At 36.0% G+C, this 19737-nt stretch overlaps 1 protein-coding gene across 1 annotated transcript in view; it reads left to right on the top strand.

Moving 5' to 3' along the window:
• The window catches only part of DNAH12 (dynein axonemal heavy chain 12), a 211024-nt gene that overhangs the window by 172447 nt on the left and 18840 nt on the right, over positions 1–19737 (top strand). Inside the window, exons 60-66 of the mRNA XM_076008843.1 lie at positions 3058–3230; positions 4393–4533; positions 9231–9389; positions 9557–9701; positions 16398–16548; positions 16759–17012; positions 17187–17327. Coding sequence (XP_075864958.1) covers positions 3058–3230; positions 4393–4533; positions 9231–9389; positions 9557–9701; positions 16398–16548; positions 16759–17012; positions 17187–17327 — 1164 coding nt within the window. The remainder of the gene's footprint in view (positions 1–3057; positions 3231–4392; positions 4534–9230; positions 9390–9556; positions 9702–16397; positions 16549–16758; positions 17013–17186; positions 17328–19737) is intronic.

Here is a 19737-nt window from a genome sequence, read left to right as displayed (position 1 = left end):
TATCCATTATGTACACTAGATTTAGTTTTACACGAATGTGATGGTAATGAGTCTTTCTTGTCGGGTGTACTTTTTTTGTTTTTTCATCTCAGGAGAGCCAAAGGAGTAGAGTCTTAGAGTAATATTCTGTGGCAGCCTCCCAGCTGGGACCACAGCTAAGACGTTCTATAGTGTCTCCCCTCCCAGTTCCTGCCCGTCAGAGAACAAGCTTCTCGTTGTCCCCTCACCATACTGGTCTTCAAAAGGGAGAGAGGATAAGGAGCATTTATTGGCTTATTTCCTTTTTTCTTTTTAAGATACAATGTCTCACTCTGTCACCCAGGCTGGAGTGAAGTGGCACAATCATAGCTTACTACAGTCTTGAACTCCCAGGCTCAAGTGATCCTTCTGGTTCAGCCCTCTGAGTAGCTGAGACTACAGGTGTGAGCCATCACACCCAGCCTTGGCTTATTTCCTATTAAGACTCAAGGAGAGGTTGGACGCAGTGGCTCACGCCTATAATCCTAGCACTCTGGGAGGCCAAGGCGGGCGGATCATTTGAGCTCAGGAGTTCGAGACCAGCCTCAACAAAAGCAAGACCCCATCTCTACAAAAAATAGAAAAACATTAGCCAGGTGTGGTGGTGCACACCTGTAGTCCCAGCTACTCAGGAGGCTGAGGCAGGATTGCTCAAGCCCAGGAGTTTGAGGTTGCAGTGAGCTATGATCACAACATTGCACTCTACCCGGGGCGACAGAGCAAGACTGTGTCTCAAAAAAAAAAAAAAAAAAAGACTCAAGGAGAAAGAGAGATAATATAAGTGTTCATTGGTTCAAGTACTTTACCTTACAATGAGAGAGAAATTTAATAAATCATATCTTTCTGACTGGGTTCCATCAATCATTACAATCCCATTGATCATTACAAACATAGTTATAAATTCATTATACATTTGATCCAAAATATACTCTGCATCTGGCCCTGACTTCTATTCTACCTTTCCTCCACCCACCTAATGTAGGAAAGACCATCCTAAGAGGAAGGCTCCACCAAATAATCTAAAACCTTTTTTTCTCTTTTATCCCAACCCACAAGATTAAACAAATAAAATTTTAAATGTCTGTTCTATAGATTTCAAAGATTATCCCTACCTCCAACTCCAATGGTTTCCTGACTAAAGTTTAGTTTTTTTGATTCTTAGAAAATATAATATTTATAAATATCACAGACCACAAAATTTTTGCAAACAATGAATTATCCTCTTTTAACATCTTAACGAATACTTGCAGTGTCTATTTCTTAGAAAATGTCTTGTTCTTTGATTTTAGGCCATTAGTGGTAAATAATTTTAAAATGTATTTATATTCATTTCTCAAGTCTAGCATTTCATACTAAGGATCCAAGTTTAGCAAACATTGTTTATAAAGATACTGTAGATCAAGCCATGGAACATGAATTAAATTATTATTTACTCTTGAAAAATAATAATATTTGCTGTTTGTTTTTGTTGCTATTGCTACTGGTGGTAAAATGGCCTTTGAGATGAAAAATCAAGGCTTAAATAGCAGAAAGTCTAAATGGGAATACTAACATTATGCTTTCTTATGTAAAATGTCACTAATTCCCATTGTTGATAACTTTGTTTTACTTACTTATAGTTGAAACTGAGGTTGAAAATTTACTTTTCATTCATTTGTGGTTATACAGTATAATTTTGTGGAAAGTTTGTTTGCAAGGAACAGAAATCCACTCAAATTAGTTAAAAATAAAAAGACACAGGGAATATTTTATTTTCCCAATTACAGGATGTACATCCAAGCATCAAGGATTAATGGAAAACATTAAATTTCTATGCTTCTGTCTTTCCTCCTGTTTCTGGGGCTGGGTGGTCGGTCCCTTTGTGCTTCTCTCTATTTCATCTGAAGACCAATTTCTTCTGTAAAATTTTTGTATTTATTGCTTCATACACTCATCTAGGATGTAGAAACCAAAATGTAGAAAGATCCCACTATCTTTTAGCACTAATGCCAATTCCACCTGACTTCAGTTTGTGAGGCTCTTAAAACTTTAATTCTCCAGGGAAAATTTTGATTAGCTTATCTTGGAATCTGGCCCTATCCCTGCCTCCTGATTGAATTAGCTACAAATAGTATTCAATGTAAATATGACTGCATAGGCATACTCATTCATCAGAGTCTGTAGATAGCATTACCAAAGGAGGGAGAGTGAGTTGGAACAGTGCTTGAAGTATTTTGCCTATACAATGTTAACCCATCAGATTGGGTTGTAAATTGAAGTGCTATTATCTTGGAGAAATTTTTTCCTTTTTGGGTTGAATACCTACAGTCCTATTAAGTTAGAAAAGTTAAACATCTGAGAAGCTAGTTGGGGACAAAAAGTATTCTTAACGTGTAAAATCATCAGCCAACAAATAATTTTGAGTACCTACTTTGCTGGCTTTGGGCTGGATTCTGGTACATGTGTTAACACCTTAAGCATAAACACATATACACTTGCTCTCCAGCTCTCTCTCTCTCTTTCCCTCTCTCTTACCTATAAAATAAAATGGAGTGAATGACTATGCAGACACATGTCAAAGTCAGGCAAAGAATAAACCAAAATTAACAGCTCTGGTATTTCTCAAATAAGAAAGAGATGGTTGGTGGTTAATCACACCTTTATTCTGTAAAGCTTAACGGGTTTTTTTTTCTTTTTTCCTCTCTTGTTCCCTCTATCTCTCCTTCTACTTCTCGCTCCCTGATTCTTTCCCTTTCCCCCTTTCTTTTCTTTCCCCCTTTCCTTCCTTTCTTTCTTTCTTCTTTTCTTTCTCTCTTTTTCTCTTTCTTTCTTTCTTTCTTTCTTTCTTTCTTTCTTTCTTTCTTTCTTTCTTTCTTTCTTTCTTTCTTTCTTTCTTTCTTTCTTTCTTTCCCCTCTCTTGTCAACTATGCTTAAATTAGATTTATATAATTTTGTCATTGAGTTAGAGGGTATTTTTTTCATTTAAACTTAATTATGTGAAAAGTACATAGTTAAAAATACACACCTTATCTTGTAATTTTGCCTTTTCTCTTCGCCTAGATTGCAGAAAAAACAGAAATCAAAATTGCAGAGTCTCGAGAAGGCTATAGGCCCATTGCTAAGCATTCATCGGTGCTATTCTTTAGCATTGCAGACCTGGCTAACATTGACCCCATGTACCAGTACTCTCTCATTTGGTTTGTGAACCTTTATATCAACTCTATTCATGACAGGTAAATACTCTCTAGCTTCATTAGTCTTCCCTAGGTTGGATTTTCACAATCCCTTCCATTTAAAAAATACAACCTTTTTTCTTATTATTTATATAATATGTATTCATTATAGAACATTAAAATATGTAAAAGTGAAAGGAAGTAAGGAAGGGAAGAAAGAAAAGAATTAAAGCCTTCTCTCTATTTTAAGTTGCTTGACTTCTACTCAAGATTTAGGCTTAGTCGTTTAGGCTTAGTCGTTTAGGCGTTAGTCATTTTTACTCCTCTATTTAAAAAATTTCAATAAGGCACAGAATTTATTTTTGCTGGCAACTCTAGTTTATCTTTTTCCAGCCTTCAAGTCTCTAAAAGGTTTCAGTCCTACATTTCTAATAGTTTGCTAGATATTTTCACTTTAATCAATTAATGAATGGACACAGATTTTGGAGTCAATCTGGAGTTGGGGAGTATGTCTCAGTTCTGCCACATACTAGCTACATGACTACAGGCAAGTCAGTTAACCTTTTGGTAATTGCCTCAGTTTTCCTTATCTATAAAATAGGGATAATAATAGTACCTATCTTTTAGGGTTATTATGAGATTTAAATAGAATAATATTTGTAAAGTGTTTATAACGATGTCTGGTATTTAGTAACTGCTATACTTGTTAAGTAAAAAAAAAACAAAAAAGGATTTGAGCCTATCATGTGTGCTATAAGAAATTTCTTTTACATGAGTTCATGATACAACACACTCTCTTGAGTAATTGCAATCCCTAAACTTTTCCAGTTGGGATTTGGAATTTGAATTTACACAACCCACATGGTGGAGGAAATTCAAATTGAAGAATTGACATAAATGTAAATAACAAGTTTTGGCAAGGATATAGAGTAATTGGAACACTCATACACTGTTGGTGGGATTTCAAAATAGTGTAACCACTTTGGAAGTCCCTCAAAATGTTAAACATAGGTTTGCCATATTATCCAGCAATTCCACTCTGGGTATATATGCAAGAGAATTGAATGCATCTGTTCACAGATAAATTTGAAGTTTTTGTTTTTAGATGTAAAATACTGTATTCAAAACTTATTTGGGTTAGTTTTTCTGTTAATTCATGTTACTTATTTTTTTTTTTTTTAGTTTTGTTTGACAATATATTTTCCTTTTTTTAACCTCTTAGTAACAAATCCAAAATTTTGGAAAAGCGCCTACGATATTTAAATGACCACTTCACATACAATTTATATTGTAACATATGCCGATCACTATTTGAGAAGGACAAGCTGTTATTTTCCTTTTTATTGTGCGCCAATCTTCTTCTGTAAGTTACTTGCCTTTTCTTAATTTACTTATTTTAAAAACCTACTTGGAAAAATCTAACCTGTAAATATGGCTTCTCAGAGAAGGCTTTGTTTAATTTATTATTTTACTTGTGCATTTCACCAATAACAATGGCTTCCACGATAGTATTGGTATATTGATATTTATTTGATTTTTAAAATTTATATAACACTCCCATTCTAGTTTATTTGCTGTTGTTGTCATCTATTTTAATATTCTCTATATTTTAAACTCTATATTTATTATCAATACAATAAATCTTCATTTAAATTTACCCGCCTATTTACCTTTTTTTGTTGCTATTCATTCCTTTCTCCAAGTTTCTATGTAAAATCTGTTTTGCTCTGCCTGAAATATACTTTTTTTTTTTTTGAGTCAGAGTCTCACTCTGTTGCCCTGGCTAGAGTGCCGTGGCGTCAGCCCAGCCCACAGCAACCTCAAACTCCTGGGCTCAAGCGATCCTCCTGCCTCAGCCTCCCAAGTAGCTGGGACTACAGGCACGTGCCACCATGCTTGGCTAGTTCTTTCTGGTTTTAGTTGTCTGGCCAATTCCTTTTTATTTTTAGTAGAGACAGGGTCTCACTCTTGCTCAGGCTGGTTTCGAACTCCTGACCTTGAGCGATCCACCTGCCTCAGCCTCCCAGAGTGCTAGGATTACAGCCGTGAGCCACCGCGCCCAGCCTGAACAATACTTTTTAGTCTTTCATTTAGTACTAATATATGTCTGCCGGTCGTGAATGCTCTTACTTCTCATGCGTCTTTATTTTACATCTTGAAAACATCTTTAAACATCTTTATTTTACATTCATTCTTCAAGTGTATTTTTGCTAGGTATAGAGGTTGCTTTTGGCTGGCTGTGGTGGCTCATGCCTGTAATCCTAGCACTCTGGGAGGCTGAGATGGGAGGATGCTTGAGGCCAGGAGTTCGAGGTTGCAGTGAACTACGATGATGCCACTGAACTCTATCCTAGGTGACAGAGTGAGACCAATTGTCTCAAAAAAAGAATTTGCTTTCAGCACTTTGAAACCATTCATTGTTTTCAAGCTTCTATTGTTTTGAGTTGTTCTCCTTATGAAAATAGGTGCCTTTTATCTTAGGTTGTTTTTAAAGTTTTATCTTTTTTCCTTTGTTTTTAGAGGTGTTAGTATTTTGTGCTTAGATGTGCTTTAACACTCTTTTAAATTGACATACTTACATACAGAAAAATAATCAAAGCCTACATGTCAATTTGATGAAAAATTATAATGAATAAGTCCATATAATTATTAACCTAACCAAGAAATAGAAAGTACCAGTGTCCCCAAAGCCCCCTTTGTGCTCTTCATCAATCTCTGCCAGTCTTTGCTCCTCCCCAGAGGTAACCATCATACTAACTTCTAACAGTGTATTTTTCTTTTGATTTATCCTGCTTGGGATTCATAGGCCTTCTTGATTCTGTGACTTAATATCAACTGTTCTGGAAAATAGTAATAATTTTTTCAAATGTTCCTTCTGCTTCATTTTCCTTCTCTTTTCTAGTTACACATATTTTAGACTTTCTCATATATTCCTTGTGTCTCTTATAGTCTCTTCTATATTTTCTATTCCTTTGACTCTCAAAGCTTTATTCTTCTAGTTCAGTAATCTGCTACTAAATCCATCCATTTAATTCTAAAATTATTGTAAAAATATGGAAATACATGTATGTTTTTCTTATTTTCCTTTCTTACACAAAGATAGTACACAGTAGATGTTCTTTTGCATTTTTCTATTAATAATATATAGTTGAAGTCACTTGATAGAATTTTCCTTTATTCTTTTTGTTCAGCTTTATTGAGGTTTATTGAGTTATAATTTACATACCTTGCAATCCACTCATTGTAAGAATACAGTTAGATGACTTTTAGTGCATTTATCCAGTTGAGCAACCATCACCAAAATCAATTTTAGAATATTTTCATTACCTCAAAAAGTTGCCTTGTACCCATTTAGCCAGTTTCTGCTCTGACTCCTAGTCCCAAGTAACCACCAATCTGCTTTCTATCTCATAGTTTGTCTATTCTAGAAATTTTATAAATGAGACTTATTTGTATAGCCAAGAATATGGTCTATCTTAGTAAGTTTTTTGTGTGCTCTCAAAAAGAATGTGTATTTTGCTATTTTGGGTGTAACGTGCTATGAATGCCAGGTAGGTCATGCTGGTCTCCAAATCTGCTTTCTCCTTACTGATTTTCTACTTTTTCAATCAAGTATTGAAGTGTTCAAATCTGCAACTATAGGGATTTCTCCTTGCAGTTCTATCAATTTTACTTTGTGTTGTGGTACTCTGTTATTATTAATAGATGTATAAATGTTAAAGACTATTATATCCTCTTGATCAATTGACTTGACCCTTTTTGTACCTAGTAATATCTTTTGCTCTGAAATCTCCTTTTTCTAATATTATTATAGCCCCTCCAGCTTTTTTTTGATTAGTGTTAATATGGTATATATTTTTCTAACCTTTTACTTATTTGTATTTTTCATATTGTACTGTGTTTCTCCAGACAGAATGTAATTAAGTCTTGCTTGTTTTATCCAATCTTATAATCACTACCTTTTAATGAGATTGATTAAAACATTTACATTTAATGTGCTAAAAGATATGCTCATTTTAAATCTACCATCTTATAATTTGTTTTCTGTTTTGCCTATTTTTTATTCCACATTTTCTGCTTTTCTTGAATTGAATATTTTTTATGATTTCAATTTTTCTCTTTTGTTGATTTATTAGCTATAATTTCTTGTTCTATTATTTTAGTGATTTCTTTACGGTTATAGTATACCTTTTTAACTTATCACAGTCTATCTTCAGTTAAAATTATACCACTTTATATATAACTTCATATATAGTATAAGAAGTATAATTTTATTATACCTTTATAGTATACTGTCAGTATACTTCTTATATTTCATATATATGTGAAGTATAAGAAGTATGATTAAAAGTATAAGAAGTGTAAGTATGATACTTTATACATATATGAAGTATAAGAACTTACAACATGTTTCCATTTTCTCCCTCCTAGCTTTGTTTTATTTTTGTTGTACATTTTACTTGCTATAAGTGTTATAAACTCCAGAGCACATTGTCACTACTTGGCTCTAAATAGTCAATTGTTCCTTTAACAGGGACCTAAATAATAAGAAAAAAGTCTTTTATGTTTACCCACATAGTTACCATTTCTGGTGCTCTTTATTCTTTTGTGTATATCCAGATTTCCATCTACCTGAAACTTCGTTTAACATTTCTTTTTAGTGTAGGTCTATTTCTGTACACCTGGCAAAGAAATCAGTAAATTTGTATCTCAGTTTTTATATTTTTTATCTTTAGAAGTTGCATTTGGTCTTTTTAATATTGTCTATTTCTGTCTTCATCGTGTCATATTTTGCTTTAACTCCTTTAGCGTTTTATAATAGCTCTTTTAACATTCTTGTCTGCTAATTGTATTATCTCTTTTGCTTCTATGTCTATCTGTTGACTGATTTTTCTGCTTGTTATGAATGTTGTGAATTTTATATTGGTAAATGCTGGAAATTTTGTATTCCTTTAAAGAGCTTTATTTTTTCAGGTAGTTAAATTACTACTGTATTAGCTTGATCTTTTCAAGACTTGTGTTTAAGCTTTCTTATGGTAGTTTTAGAGTAGCCTTTAGTCTAATGCTATGTTAGCTTCACTACTAAGGTGATCCTCTCATGTCATCACTGAATTCCTTTGGTGTTCAACAAAGATTCAACTTTGGCTGGCATGAAATAATATTTCCCAGTCCTGTGTAATCTCTGGGAGCCATTCGGTTTACAGCTTCTCAGACATTCTTTGCTTGGGCTCCTAGAGTTTTACCCTATTCATGCAGGCCTTAGTACAGTCATGTGCTACTTAACAATATTTCAAATGAACTGCATATTTGGTGGTGGTTCCATAATATTATAATATCATATTTTTACACTTTCTTTTATATGTTTAGATATGTTTAGTTACATAAATATAATACTTACCATTATGTTACAATTATCTGCAGTATTCAGTACAGTAACATGCTGTATAGGTGTGTAGCCTAGGAATAACAGGCTATACCATATAGCCTAGTGTGTAATAGCTATACCATCTAGATTTGGGTAAGTATACTCTATGATGTTCACACAATAATGAAATCACCTGATGATGCATTTCTTTGAACATATCCCCATCATTAAGTGATATATGACTGCATTTATTAGTAGACTAAAAAGAACACCTATACAGATGTTTGGAGCTCCTTTTCCATTCATCCCTCTCCTCTCTGGTATTCTGCCTACCAAGTCCAGCCACCTCAGCCTTCCTTAACTCTAATCTCTCTCTCTTCAATTTAGCAATATTGCTGAGCTCTGCTTTTGATCACCTCTCTGCTCTGTAGTCTGGAAAGTGCTTCCAGGCAGACAGCTGAGGCAACCATAGGAGTCACCTTATTCATCTCTCTTCTCTCAGGGACCACAGTCCTGCACTGGCTATAGTACTTTCCAAAAACAGCTGTTTCATTAACTTTGTCCAGTTTTCTAGCAGTTTATAGCAGGAGAGGAAGTACAGTACTGGTTATCCCATCCAGGCTATAAAAGAGAAGTTGATGTCATTCAGTTTTAAAACCAACAATTTTATAACAGTCCTTCTTTTGGGCATACAGGGCAAAGAAGGAGATTGACTATCAGGAACTGATGTTTCTTTTAACTGGAGGAGTAAGTCTTAAGAGTGCTGAGAAAAATCCTGATCCAAGTTGGCTGCAAGATAAAAGCTGGGAGGAAATTTGTCGTGCAAGTGAATTTCCTGCCTTTAAAGGACTCAGGTAATTGTTCTAATTTGATGATTTAGCACTGAATAGTGATGGGTACATTTATTTTGTAATCTAGTGATTTTTAAATGGTTCTATAGTCATCTTGTTTCTTCCCCTTGTTCAACAATCTCTTTTTAAATTTTTCCCAATGAAAAGAATATTAAACTCTTTTCCATTAGGACGCACTTTTGTGAACATATATCTGAATGGCAAGAAATCTACAACAGCAAAGAGCCACACAACGCAGAATTTCCAGTACCGATGGATAAGAGGCTAAATGAACTACAGAAAATAATAATTCTTCGGTGCTTAAGACCTGATAAGGTAAAAGACAAAAGTGTTCTATTTGAAACCAAGATAATTTGCCATTTATGAAGTATCAGTTTTAAAGTTACTGTCATTTGGTTCTTTAACTGTCATTTCAGTTACTCAAAGGGGATGATTATCCTCCTTAGGGTTTATTAGCTCCGGGTATCTGCGGGTTTATTATTTTCCTCAATTGGGAATATTTTTGGTCATTATTTCTTTAAATATTTTTGCCACCCCAAGAAGGATTTCGAGTACATATACATTAGATTGCATAATATTATGCCATAGGTGACTGATACTCTGTTAATTATTTTTTAATCTTTTGTATTTCTGTGCATCAGTTTGGATAGTTTCTGTTGTTATATTTATATTTGCTGATTTCCTCTTTTGTAGTATCTCATCTGCTATTAATCCCATCCAATTAATTTTTATCTCAGTAATTATATATTTATTTAATCTGTAGAAATTTTTTGGTTCTTTTTTATATACTCTCTTTCTTTTTTCATTTTGTTTATATTTTCCTTTAAATATGTGAACACAGTTATAACAACTATTTTTAAATCCTTGGCTGTTAATTCTATCATTTCTGGATCTGTTTCTATGGACTGATTTTACTCTTGATTATAAATTATATTTTCCTGCCTCTTGGCATGTCCAGTAATGTTTGGTTGTTGGACATTGTGAATTTGATATTTTTGATGGATTGGATTTTGTTACTTTTCTATAAAGATTGTTGAATTTTGTCCTGCTAGTTCAGGGGTCAACAAATAATACCTGTGGGCCAAATCCAGCCCATGACCTCTTTTTTCCAGCTCACGAACTGAGAATGTTTTTTACATTTTTAAACGGTTGTTTTAAAAAGAAGAATAATGTGGCAACAAAAAAAGAAAACTATAGACCAATATCCCTTATGAATATAGATGCAAAAATTCCCAACAAAATCCTAGCCAATCAAATGCAGGTACTTGTCAAGAAAATAATCCATCACAACCAAGTGGGCTTCATCCCAGGGATGCAGGGATGGTTCAACATACGCAAATCTATAAATGTAATTTGCCATATAAACAGAAGCAAAAACAAAGACCATATGATCCTCTCAACAGATGCAGAAAAAGCATTCGACAAAATTCAACACCCTTTTATGATAAGAACGCTCAACAAAATAGGCATAGATGGGGCTTACCTAAAAATGATACAAGCCATATATGACAAACCCATAGCCAATATCATACTGAATAGGGAAAAATTGAAAGCATTCCCACTTAGAACTGGAACAAGACAAGGTTGCCCACTATCTCCACTTCTATTCAACACAGTGCTGGAAGTCCTCGCTACAGCAATCAGACAAGAGAGTGGAATTAAGGGAGTCCAAATGGGACCAGAAGAGATCAAACTCTCACTCTTTGCTGATGACATGATATTATACCTACAAAACCCCAAGGATTCAACCAAGAGACTCCTTGAATTGATAAATAAATTTGGTAAAGTCTCAAGGATACAAAATCAATACACAGAAATCAGAGGCATTCATATATACCAACAACAGTCAAAGTGAGAACCAAATCAAAAACTCAGTTTCCTTCAAAATAGCAACAAACAAAATAAAGTACCTTGGAATATATTTAACTAAGGAGGTAAAAGACCTCTACAGGGAGAACTATGAAAAACTGAAGAAGGAAATAGCAGAGGACGAAAACAGATGGAAGAATATACCATGCTCATGGGTCGGCAGAATCAACATTGTTAAAATGTCTATACTCCCCAAAGTGACCTACAGAGTCAATACAGTCCCTATCAAAATATCATCATCATTTTTCACAGATATAGAAAAAATAATTTTACGCTTCATATGGAACCAGAGAAGACCCCGTATAGCAAAATCAATCCTAGGCAATAAAAACAAAATAGGAGGTATCAATCTACCAAACTTCAAACTATACTACAAGGCTATAGTAATTAAAACAGCTTATGACTGGCACAAGAACAGGGACATTGACCAGTGGAACAGAACTGAGAACCCAGATATAAAACCATCCTCATATAGCCATCTAATCTTTGACAAAGCAGACAAAAACATACACTGGGGAAAGAATCCCTTTTCAATAAATGGTGCTGGGAAAACTGGATAGCCACATGTAGTAGAGTGAAACAAGACCCACACCTTTCACCTCTCACAAAAATCAACCCACGCTGGGTAACAGACTTGAACCTTAGGTGTGAAACTATTAGAATCCTAGAGGAAAATGTTAGAAATACTCTTCTAGACATCGGCCTAGGCAAAGAATTTATGAAGAAGACCCCAAAGGCAATCACAGCAGCAACAAAATAAACAAATGGGACGTGATCGAAATGAAAAGCTTCTGCACAGCCAAAGAAACTGTCAAGGGAGCAAACAGACAACTCACAGAATGAGAGAAAATTTTCGCAAGCTACACATCCGATAAAGGGCTGATAACTAGAATCTATTTAGAACTCAGGAAAATGAGCCAGAAAAAATCAAACCAACCCCATCAAAAAATAGGCAAAGGACATGAACAGAAACTTTCCAAAAGAAGACAGAATAATGGCCAACAAACATATGAAAAAATGCTCAACATCTTTAATCATCAGGGAAATGCAAATCAAAACCACAATGAGATATCACTTAACTCCAGTGAGAATGGCCTTTATCACAAAGTCCCCAAACAATAGATGTTGGTGTGGATGCGGAGAGAGAGGAACAATCCTACACTGCTGGTGGGACTGCAAACTAGTTCAACCTCTGTGGAAAGCAATATGGAGATAACTCAAAGTGAGACGAGTAGATCTACCATTTGATCTAGCAATTCCACTACTGGGCATCTATCCAAAAGATCAAAAGTCACTTTATGAAAAAGACACCTGCACTCAAATGTTTATAGCAGCACAATTCACAATTGCAAAGCTGTGGAAACAACCCAAGTGCCCATCAATTCATGAGTGGATTAATAAAATGTAGTATATATATATATATATACCATGGAGTACTACTCAGCTTTAAGAAACAACGGTGATATAGCACCTCTTGTATATTCCTGGATAGAGCTGGAACCCATTCTACTAAGTGAAGTATCTCAAGAATGGAAAAACCAGCACCACATGTACTCACCAGCAAATTGGTATTAACAGATCAACACCTCAGTGGACATATAGGAGTAACATTTATCAGGTGTCAAGAGGGTGGGAGGGGGGGAGGAGGGGATGGGTGTATAGAACGACAACGAGTAAGATGTGCAATGTTTGGGGGATGGACACGCTTGAAGCTCTGACTTGAGTGGGGAGGGGAGGGGCAATATACGCAACCTTAACACTTGTACCCCCATAATACGCTAAAATAAAATTAAATTAAAAAAGAAGAAGAAGAAGAGTGTGCAGCAAAAACTGTATATGTCCCAGAAAGTCTAAAATATTTACTATCTGGCCCTCTATAGAAAGCTTGTCAGCTCTTGTGGCTATATAGTTAAATTACTGAAGTTTGAATTGTTCCATTCAAAGATCATTTTTAAGATTTGTTGGGCAGTATAGTGGTGCACGCCTGTAGTCCTAGCTACGCTACTTGGAAGGCTGAGACGGGAGGATTGCTTGAGGCTGCAGTGAGGTATGATCACCACTGCAGTCTAGCCTGGATGACAGAGTGAGACCCTGTCTCCAAAAACAAACATATTGTTAGGTGTGAGGGCCGGTCTGGAATAACCCTTATTCAATGCATAGTTTAGCCCCACTACTAAAGTGCCACTCTTCTGGGGCCTTTTACTGAATGCCCTAGGTGATCACCAAGGTCTCTCTACTGTGGCTGTTGAGAACCTGAATGAGTTCCTGGCTCACAGCTCCTCAATTGCTCTTTCCTTGGCCTCATGCATGCTTACCATAGTATTCAGCAAAGATTCAAAGGTACTGTTAGGCAGATTTCTGAACTTTTTTTCTGAATAGTTCTCTCTTAATTGGAACTCTGCAACTTCCAGCAGCCTCGGCCTCTTTGAACTCTTTCCTGTTTTCTCAACTCAGCATCACTGTGTTGCTCTGCTTCCATCACTCTCCCTCCCACAGTCTAGAACATATCTCCAAGAAGAAAGCCTGAGAGAACAACAGGATTCACTTTGCTTCCTTTTTCTCAGGGATCACAGTCTTGGACCGCCTATTACCCAATGTCTAAAAATTGTTGTTTCATTCATTTTGCCCATTTTCTAGTTGTTTATGGTGGGAAGGTCAATCTGGTCCCTGTAACTACATCCTGGCTAAAAGCAGAAGATGGTGGAAAATCTCATACATGTCACAATTTTATTAGTTCAAACATGCATAAAAATCTTTCTACACGTAATTCTCCTCACTCTAACTCCCAAAGACTTTTGTACATTGTTAAAACTTACCTCATTCCTCCCTGATAGTTGTATGTGTGTATATATATTCATATATGTGTGTTTCCCTCTCACTAGACTTCAAGTTCCTTGAAGGCCAAAATAATGCTCTTTCATTATTTTATCACCAGTAGCCTCCCTTGTTCATGGCAAACTGAGAAATGAACAGCTTTGCATCTGGGAAACACCTGCCTACGCACACCCCGCAGAATGGCTCCCTGATGGGCAGTAGCGATGTTGGAAACCACTTGTGGGGTTATTGCTCTCTCTGCCATGCTCGGAAGCCTGTGCTCACACACCATAGCGCTCACCCCACTAGAACGTATAATAATTGTCTGCTTATTTGTTGGGGTTTCCTACTAGACTGTGAGCTTCTTGAGGTTCAAGTGCATGTCTTATTTTGTTCTCTGTCTCCAGGACTCAGAGCAATGCCTGGCAGACGGTAGAAGCTCAGTAAATGTCTATGAATTAAGTTGAGTTGAATTGAATTAAAACTAAATTGAATTAAAGCTTATATTATTCAGAGTTCTCCAGAGAAATAGAACAAAAGGGGAGGGGTGTTGATTGATTGACTGAAAGGAAATGGCTCATATGCTTGTGGAGGCTGGCAAGTCTGCATAGCAAGCTGGCAGGCTGGAATCCCCAGGAAGAACTAATGTTGCAGTTCAAGTCCAAAAGCAGTTTGCTGGCAAAAGTTCCACTTTCTAGGCCGGGCGCTGTGGCTCACGCCGGTAATCCTAGCTCTTGGGAGGCCGAGGCGGGCGGATTGCTCGAGGTCAGGAGTTCAAAACCAAGCCTGAGCGAGACCCCGTCTCTACTATAAATAGAAAGAAATTAATTGGCCAACTGATATATATATATAAAAAAAATTAGCCGGGCATGGTGGCGCATGCCTGTAGTCCCAGCTACCCGGGAGGCTGAGGCAGAAGGATCACTCGAGCCCAGGAGTTTGAGGTTGCTGTGAGCTAGGCTGACGCCACGGCACTCACTCTAGCCTGGGCAACAAAGTGAGACTCTGTCTCAAAAAAAAAAAAAAAAAAAAAAAAAAAAAAAAAAAAAGTTCCACTTTCTCAACAGAAATCAGGCGTTTTCTCCTAAGGCTTTCAACTGATTGGATGAGGCCCACCAACATTATGGAGGAGGATAATCTGCTTTACTCAAAGTCCATTTAACACATTGACTGCCACATTAGAAAAAAATTTTTTTCCTTGGGGCCATGGTGTTTTGTTACAAAAATAAAATAAAAACTTTGAAAACAAAACGATCCTTCCTAATTAAATGAAAATTTTGTTATTTTTTATTGTTTTCTGTGCATGAGTTATATGCAAGTTGAAAAATAGTTCACATGGCTCCCAAGGTGAAGAGGCGCGTGAGTTACACATGCTTCACAAGGCCCCCGGCTCAAAACTAGCGTGAGTTAAATACAACTCACACGGCAGTTAATGAATTAAATATTAATCTTATCTAAAAGAAATACCTTCACAGCAACATGTAGACTACTATTTGACCAAATATCTGGGTATTATGGCCTCACAGACCATCTTTGGCTCATCTATATAACATTGTGGTAGGTAAAAAAATTATATCTAAGTATAGTTGTAATTTATATTTTTTATGAGTATTAGGGTATAGACTAAGCTGCTGTAACAAAGAAATCTAAATAATATACAGTAGCTTAAATAAAATAGAGGTTAATTTCTCTCTCTCCTAGCAGCCCAGAGGCAAATAATTAAGGGCTGACGGGGCAACTCAGTTCTTGAGATCATCCAGAAACTCATGTCCTGACTATGGCTTCTCTCATGCTTTGAGTGTGGTCCTCATCAGCGAGACTGAAGCTGGCTGTGAACACTGTTGAAGAGGGATAGAAAGTGTGGAAGGCAAACAGCTTCCTTATAAAAATATAATCTGGAATTTCCATGTATAATTTCTACTTATATCCCTCTGGCCCAAACTTAGTCACATGGCCACATTAGGTGCAAGAAATTTGCGGAAAACTTAAGATTCTATGACCAAAATGAGACAAAGAAGTGGGACAATTTGCAGTCCCTGCTATTCTGAATGAGGTTGAGCATATTTTAATATGTTTAAGATCCATCTCTACTTCATTTTCTGTAAACAGTTCATCTCCATTGCCCATTTCACTTTTGGATTGTTAGTCTTGCCTTATTGATTTATAGACATTTTTATATATCAGAAAAATTAGTGCTTTGTTTATGATATGATACATGCTTTTCTTGACCATTAGACACAAATTTTATTCTGTTTTTTTAAAATAATAATCAAATCTATTATGTGAAATAAAAATTACTCTAACGATCATATCTTCTCTCTTCAATAGATAACCCCAGCTATAACAAATTATGTAACTGACAAATTAGGGAAAAAGTTTGTAGAGCCTCCACCATTTGATTTGACAAAGAGTTACTTGGATTCAAATTGCACCATTCCCTTGATTTTTGTGCTATCTCCAGGAGCAGATCCTATGGCCAGTAAGTGAATATACTGTAAACTTTTAAGAAATTATAAATTAAACATCTTGCTCAATACCCATTTCTTATACGATTATACAAATCAGTTAGTAAATCTAGTATTTATAGGGAAAGGTAATTAGAATTTTCTATGATAAAACACCTATACATATGGCATATTTTATAATTTTAGAGTAACTAGTGTGACCATTATTTCTGTGCCCTTCATAGGTCTGCTGAAATTTGCAAATGATAAATCCATGTCTGGAAGTAAGTTTCAAGCTATTTCACTGGGGCAGGGACAAGGACCAGTTGCAACGAAAATGATAAGAGCAGCAGTAGAAGAAGGAACTTGGGTTTGCCTACAGAACTGTCACCTTGCAGTCTCTTGGATGCCCATGTTGGAAAAAATATGTGAAGATTTTAATTCTGAAACCTGTAACTCATCCTTTAGGCTTTGGCTCACAAGCTACCCATCTCCAAAAGTATGCTTGCTTCCTGCAGTGCTCAGTGCATTTATCTAGATACCTGCTACGCTGTGTGTCTTAGTAAAGTTTTAGATGTTTAACCTTAAGAGATTTTTAAAATATTTCTGTTATTCTCCATGTGGATTTTTAGAGCCTGCGCTTGTGTAATGCTTTCTATGTATTTTTTCTCAGTTCCCAGTAACAATTCTACAGAATGGAGTAAAAATGACTAATGAACCTCCCACAGGTCTTCGGCTAAATCTCCTTCAATCGTATCTCACTGATCCAGTTTCTGATCCTGAGTTTTTCAAGGGATGCCAGGGAAAGGAACTGGTAAAATTCATCTTCTGGAACTTTTAAAATGTATTTTTATAGTGATAAAATATGGAGATGTAAAAATTTTATTTAATAATTTTTTAAACTTTAAGCATACCCTAAAAGACATAAATTATACTTATCTTGTTCATCATGTTATTCCTAATGATTACTGCTTCCCACATAGTAAACATTAAAATAAATATTTGTTCAATGAATGAATATATCTTACTTTGTAAACCAAAGCCCAACAGTATTTTTGATTAAGACCCGAAAGTAGAAATCCATTTTCCCATCATTTATATATTCTTTAAACAAATATGTGTGCTGGGCACTCTCCTAGACACTAGGTATAAAGGCAACAAGAACAAAATAAAAATACAAAGAAATCCACCTTCATGGAACTTAAATTCTGGGGTAATAAAGTTTTAGCATATTAATAATGCTTTTTGGTATATCCATCTAAAACAGTTTTATACAGGGTATTGAGGAGTTTAGGGGTCCCAATAAATAGCACTCATTTCCCTGACTGAATTCTTACTAATTGAGAAAAAAGATCTAAACATATGGGAAGCAAATTATAACCTTAATTATTGATATAAGCTACACTGGAAGATGTAACATATCTATAAACAAATGGGTTTCATATTACTGAACCCCAGAATTAAGAAGATTTCTCCACTCAGAGGAATAAAGAAAAACTCAGTTCCCTGCAGGAAGCTCACTTCTATGAAAGAAAAGAGACAAACTGAGCCAAGCTTATCTGGTTAATTTTCCCCAAATTTATCAGTCAGATAGGCCCCTCCCCTCTCTTGCAGTGAGTGAGTACAAGGATGGAGAAAAGTCAGGAGTGTTATATTAATTGAGGCCTCCCCACACAGGAGGAAATAGTACTGGGGAAAAGTCATCCCCCTGTCATCATCCCAACATACACTACTTACCGTATTTGCCTATTCGAGCGTGAAAATGAATGATACCGAAGGTAAAATAAACAACTGAATTCTTTGAAAGTCAGCTAGTTTCCTTCTGCCTAATGATACTTCTGTGTTCCCCTAGTTCTGCACAATAATTTCACTTGTAACTCTGGGAGAAAGGGAATATTGTGTGGTTTGGGCTAGAAAGAGAGCTTAGTAGAATGGAGAAGGCAGTGTAGTCTCTGACCCCCATCCAGAGCTGAGCCCCTGCAATTAGAGGAGAAGGACAGAAACAGAGAAGGGAAGCTCTGAATGATTTTAAGCACAAGCAGAGCTACTTTGGGGTCAGATGACTCATATAAAAATGGTGCTGAGTTGGAGAAGATGCACTCTGACTTCTTCTGTGTTACAACATTGCGAAGCAATGCTGGCACCCTAAGTGTTGGGACTTGTGGGACATCTGAAGTTAGCACCCTTACTCTGTATCATCATGTTTGTGATGAATAGTGGCAATGAGTAAGGCTTCATCAAGCGACTTCCCTGGTAGTACAAACAAATGGAAGCTGGTGTAAGAGAAGAAAAAGTGTAAATAGCCTATGGCATGGGGTCTCAGTGTGTGTCAGATTCTCCTGGAGGGCTTGTTCAAGCACCTCTTGCTGGACCTCACCCCCAGAGTTTCTAATTCAGAGGTCTGGGATTGGGCTTTAGAATTTACAGTTCTAACAAATTCCCTGTTGATACTGATGCAACTTCCTGGAATCACACTTGGAAAACCATTACCTTAGGGTTTCTGTAGATGACCGGTTTGTAGATACATGAGAAACTTCACTGGATGCTGCCAGAAATAGCTGGGATGCCCTTTGATAAAGCTAATTTTGACAATTAAGTCAGCAATAATTTCAACTGCCATTGTTTGCTATTAAAAGTAAATAGATCTTTATAGTCACAGGTTGTTGATATCTTAGGCATTTGAATTATCTTGCAATGATAAGATATTAGTTATTTATCAGTTTGTATATATGTCTCCTATACTCAGTTGTATTCTCCTTAAGGGCAGGGACACATTTCTGCATCTTCATTCATTCATTCATTCATAAATATTTATTGAATACCTACTAGGTGCAAGGCACTCTTCTAGGACCTGGTGACATGGCAATGAACATATAAACATAAAAACATGTAAAAATCTCTGTCTTCATGGAGCTTACATTTTAGTTGAAGGAAACCTATGGAAGGCAAGCTCAATCATAATACTCATAAACCTGAGGGAGTTGTTAAAGCTAAAAACGTCAGTGCCCCACTCCTGGGATTCTGACTCACTAAATTTGAAGTGGGGAGCTCAAGAACTGGTGTAAATACAGCACATCATACACCATGACCAAATGGGATTTATCCCTGGGATGCAAAGGTGATTCAACTTGTAAAATCAATTAATGTGATACACATTAACAGAATGAAGGATAAAAATTACATGATCATCTTAATAGATGCAGAAAAAGGCTATGACAAAATTC

This window comes from Microcebus murinus, chromosome 1 (genome assembly GCF_040939455.1).
Source record: "Microcebus murinus isolate Inina chromosome 1, M.murinus_Inina_mat1.0, whole genome shotgun sequence".
In the NCBI taxonomy this organism is placed as follows: domain Eukaryota; kingdom Metazoa; phylum Chordata; class Mammalia; order Primates; family Cheirogaleidae; genus Microcebus; species Microcebus murinus.
The sequence above is the reverse complement of the archived record's forward strand: the minus strand, read 5'-3'. Positions and strand labels throughout refer to the sequence as shown.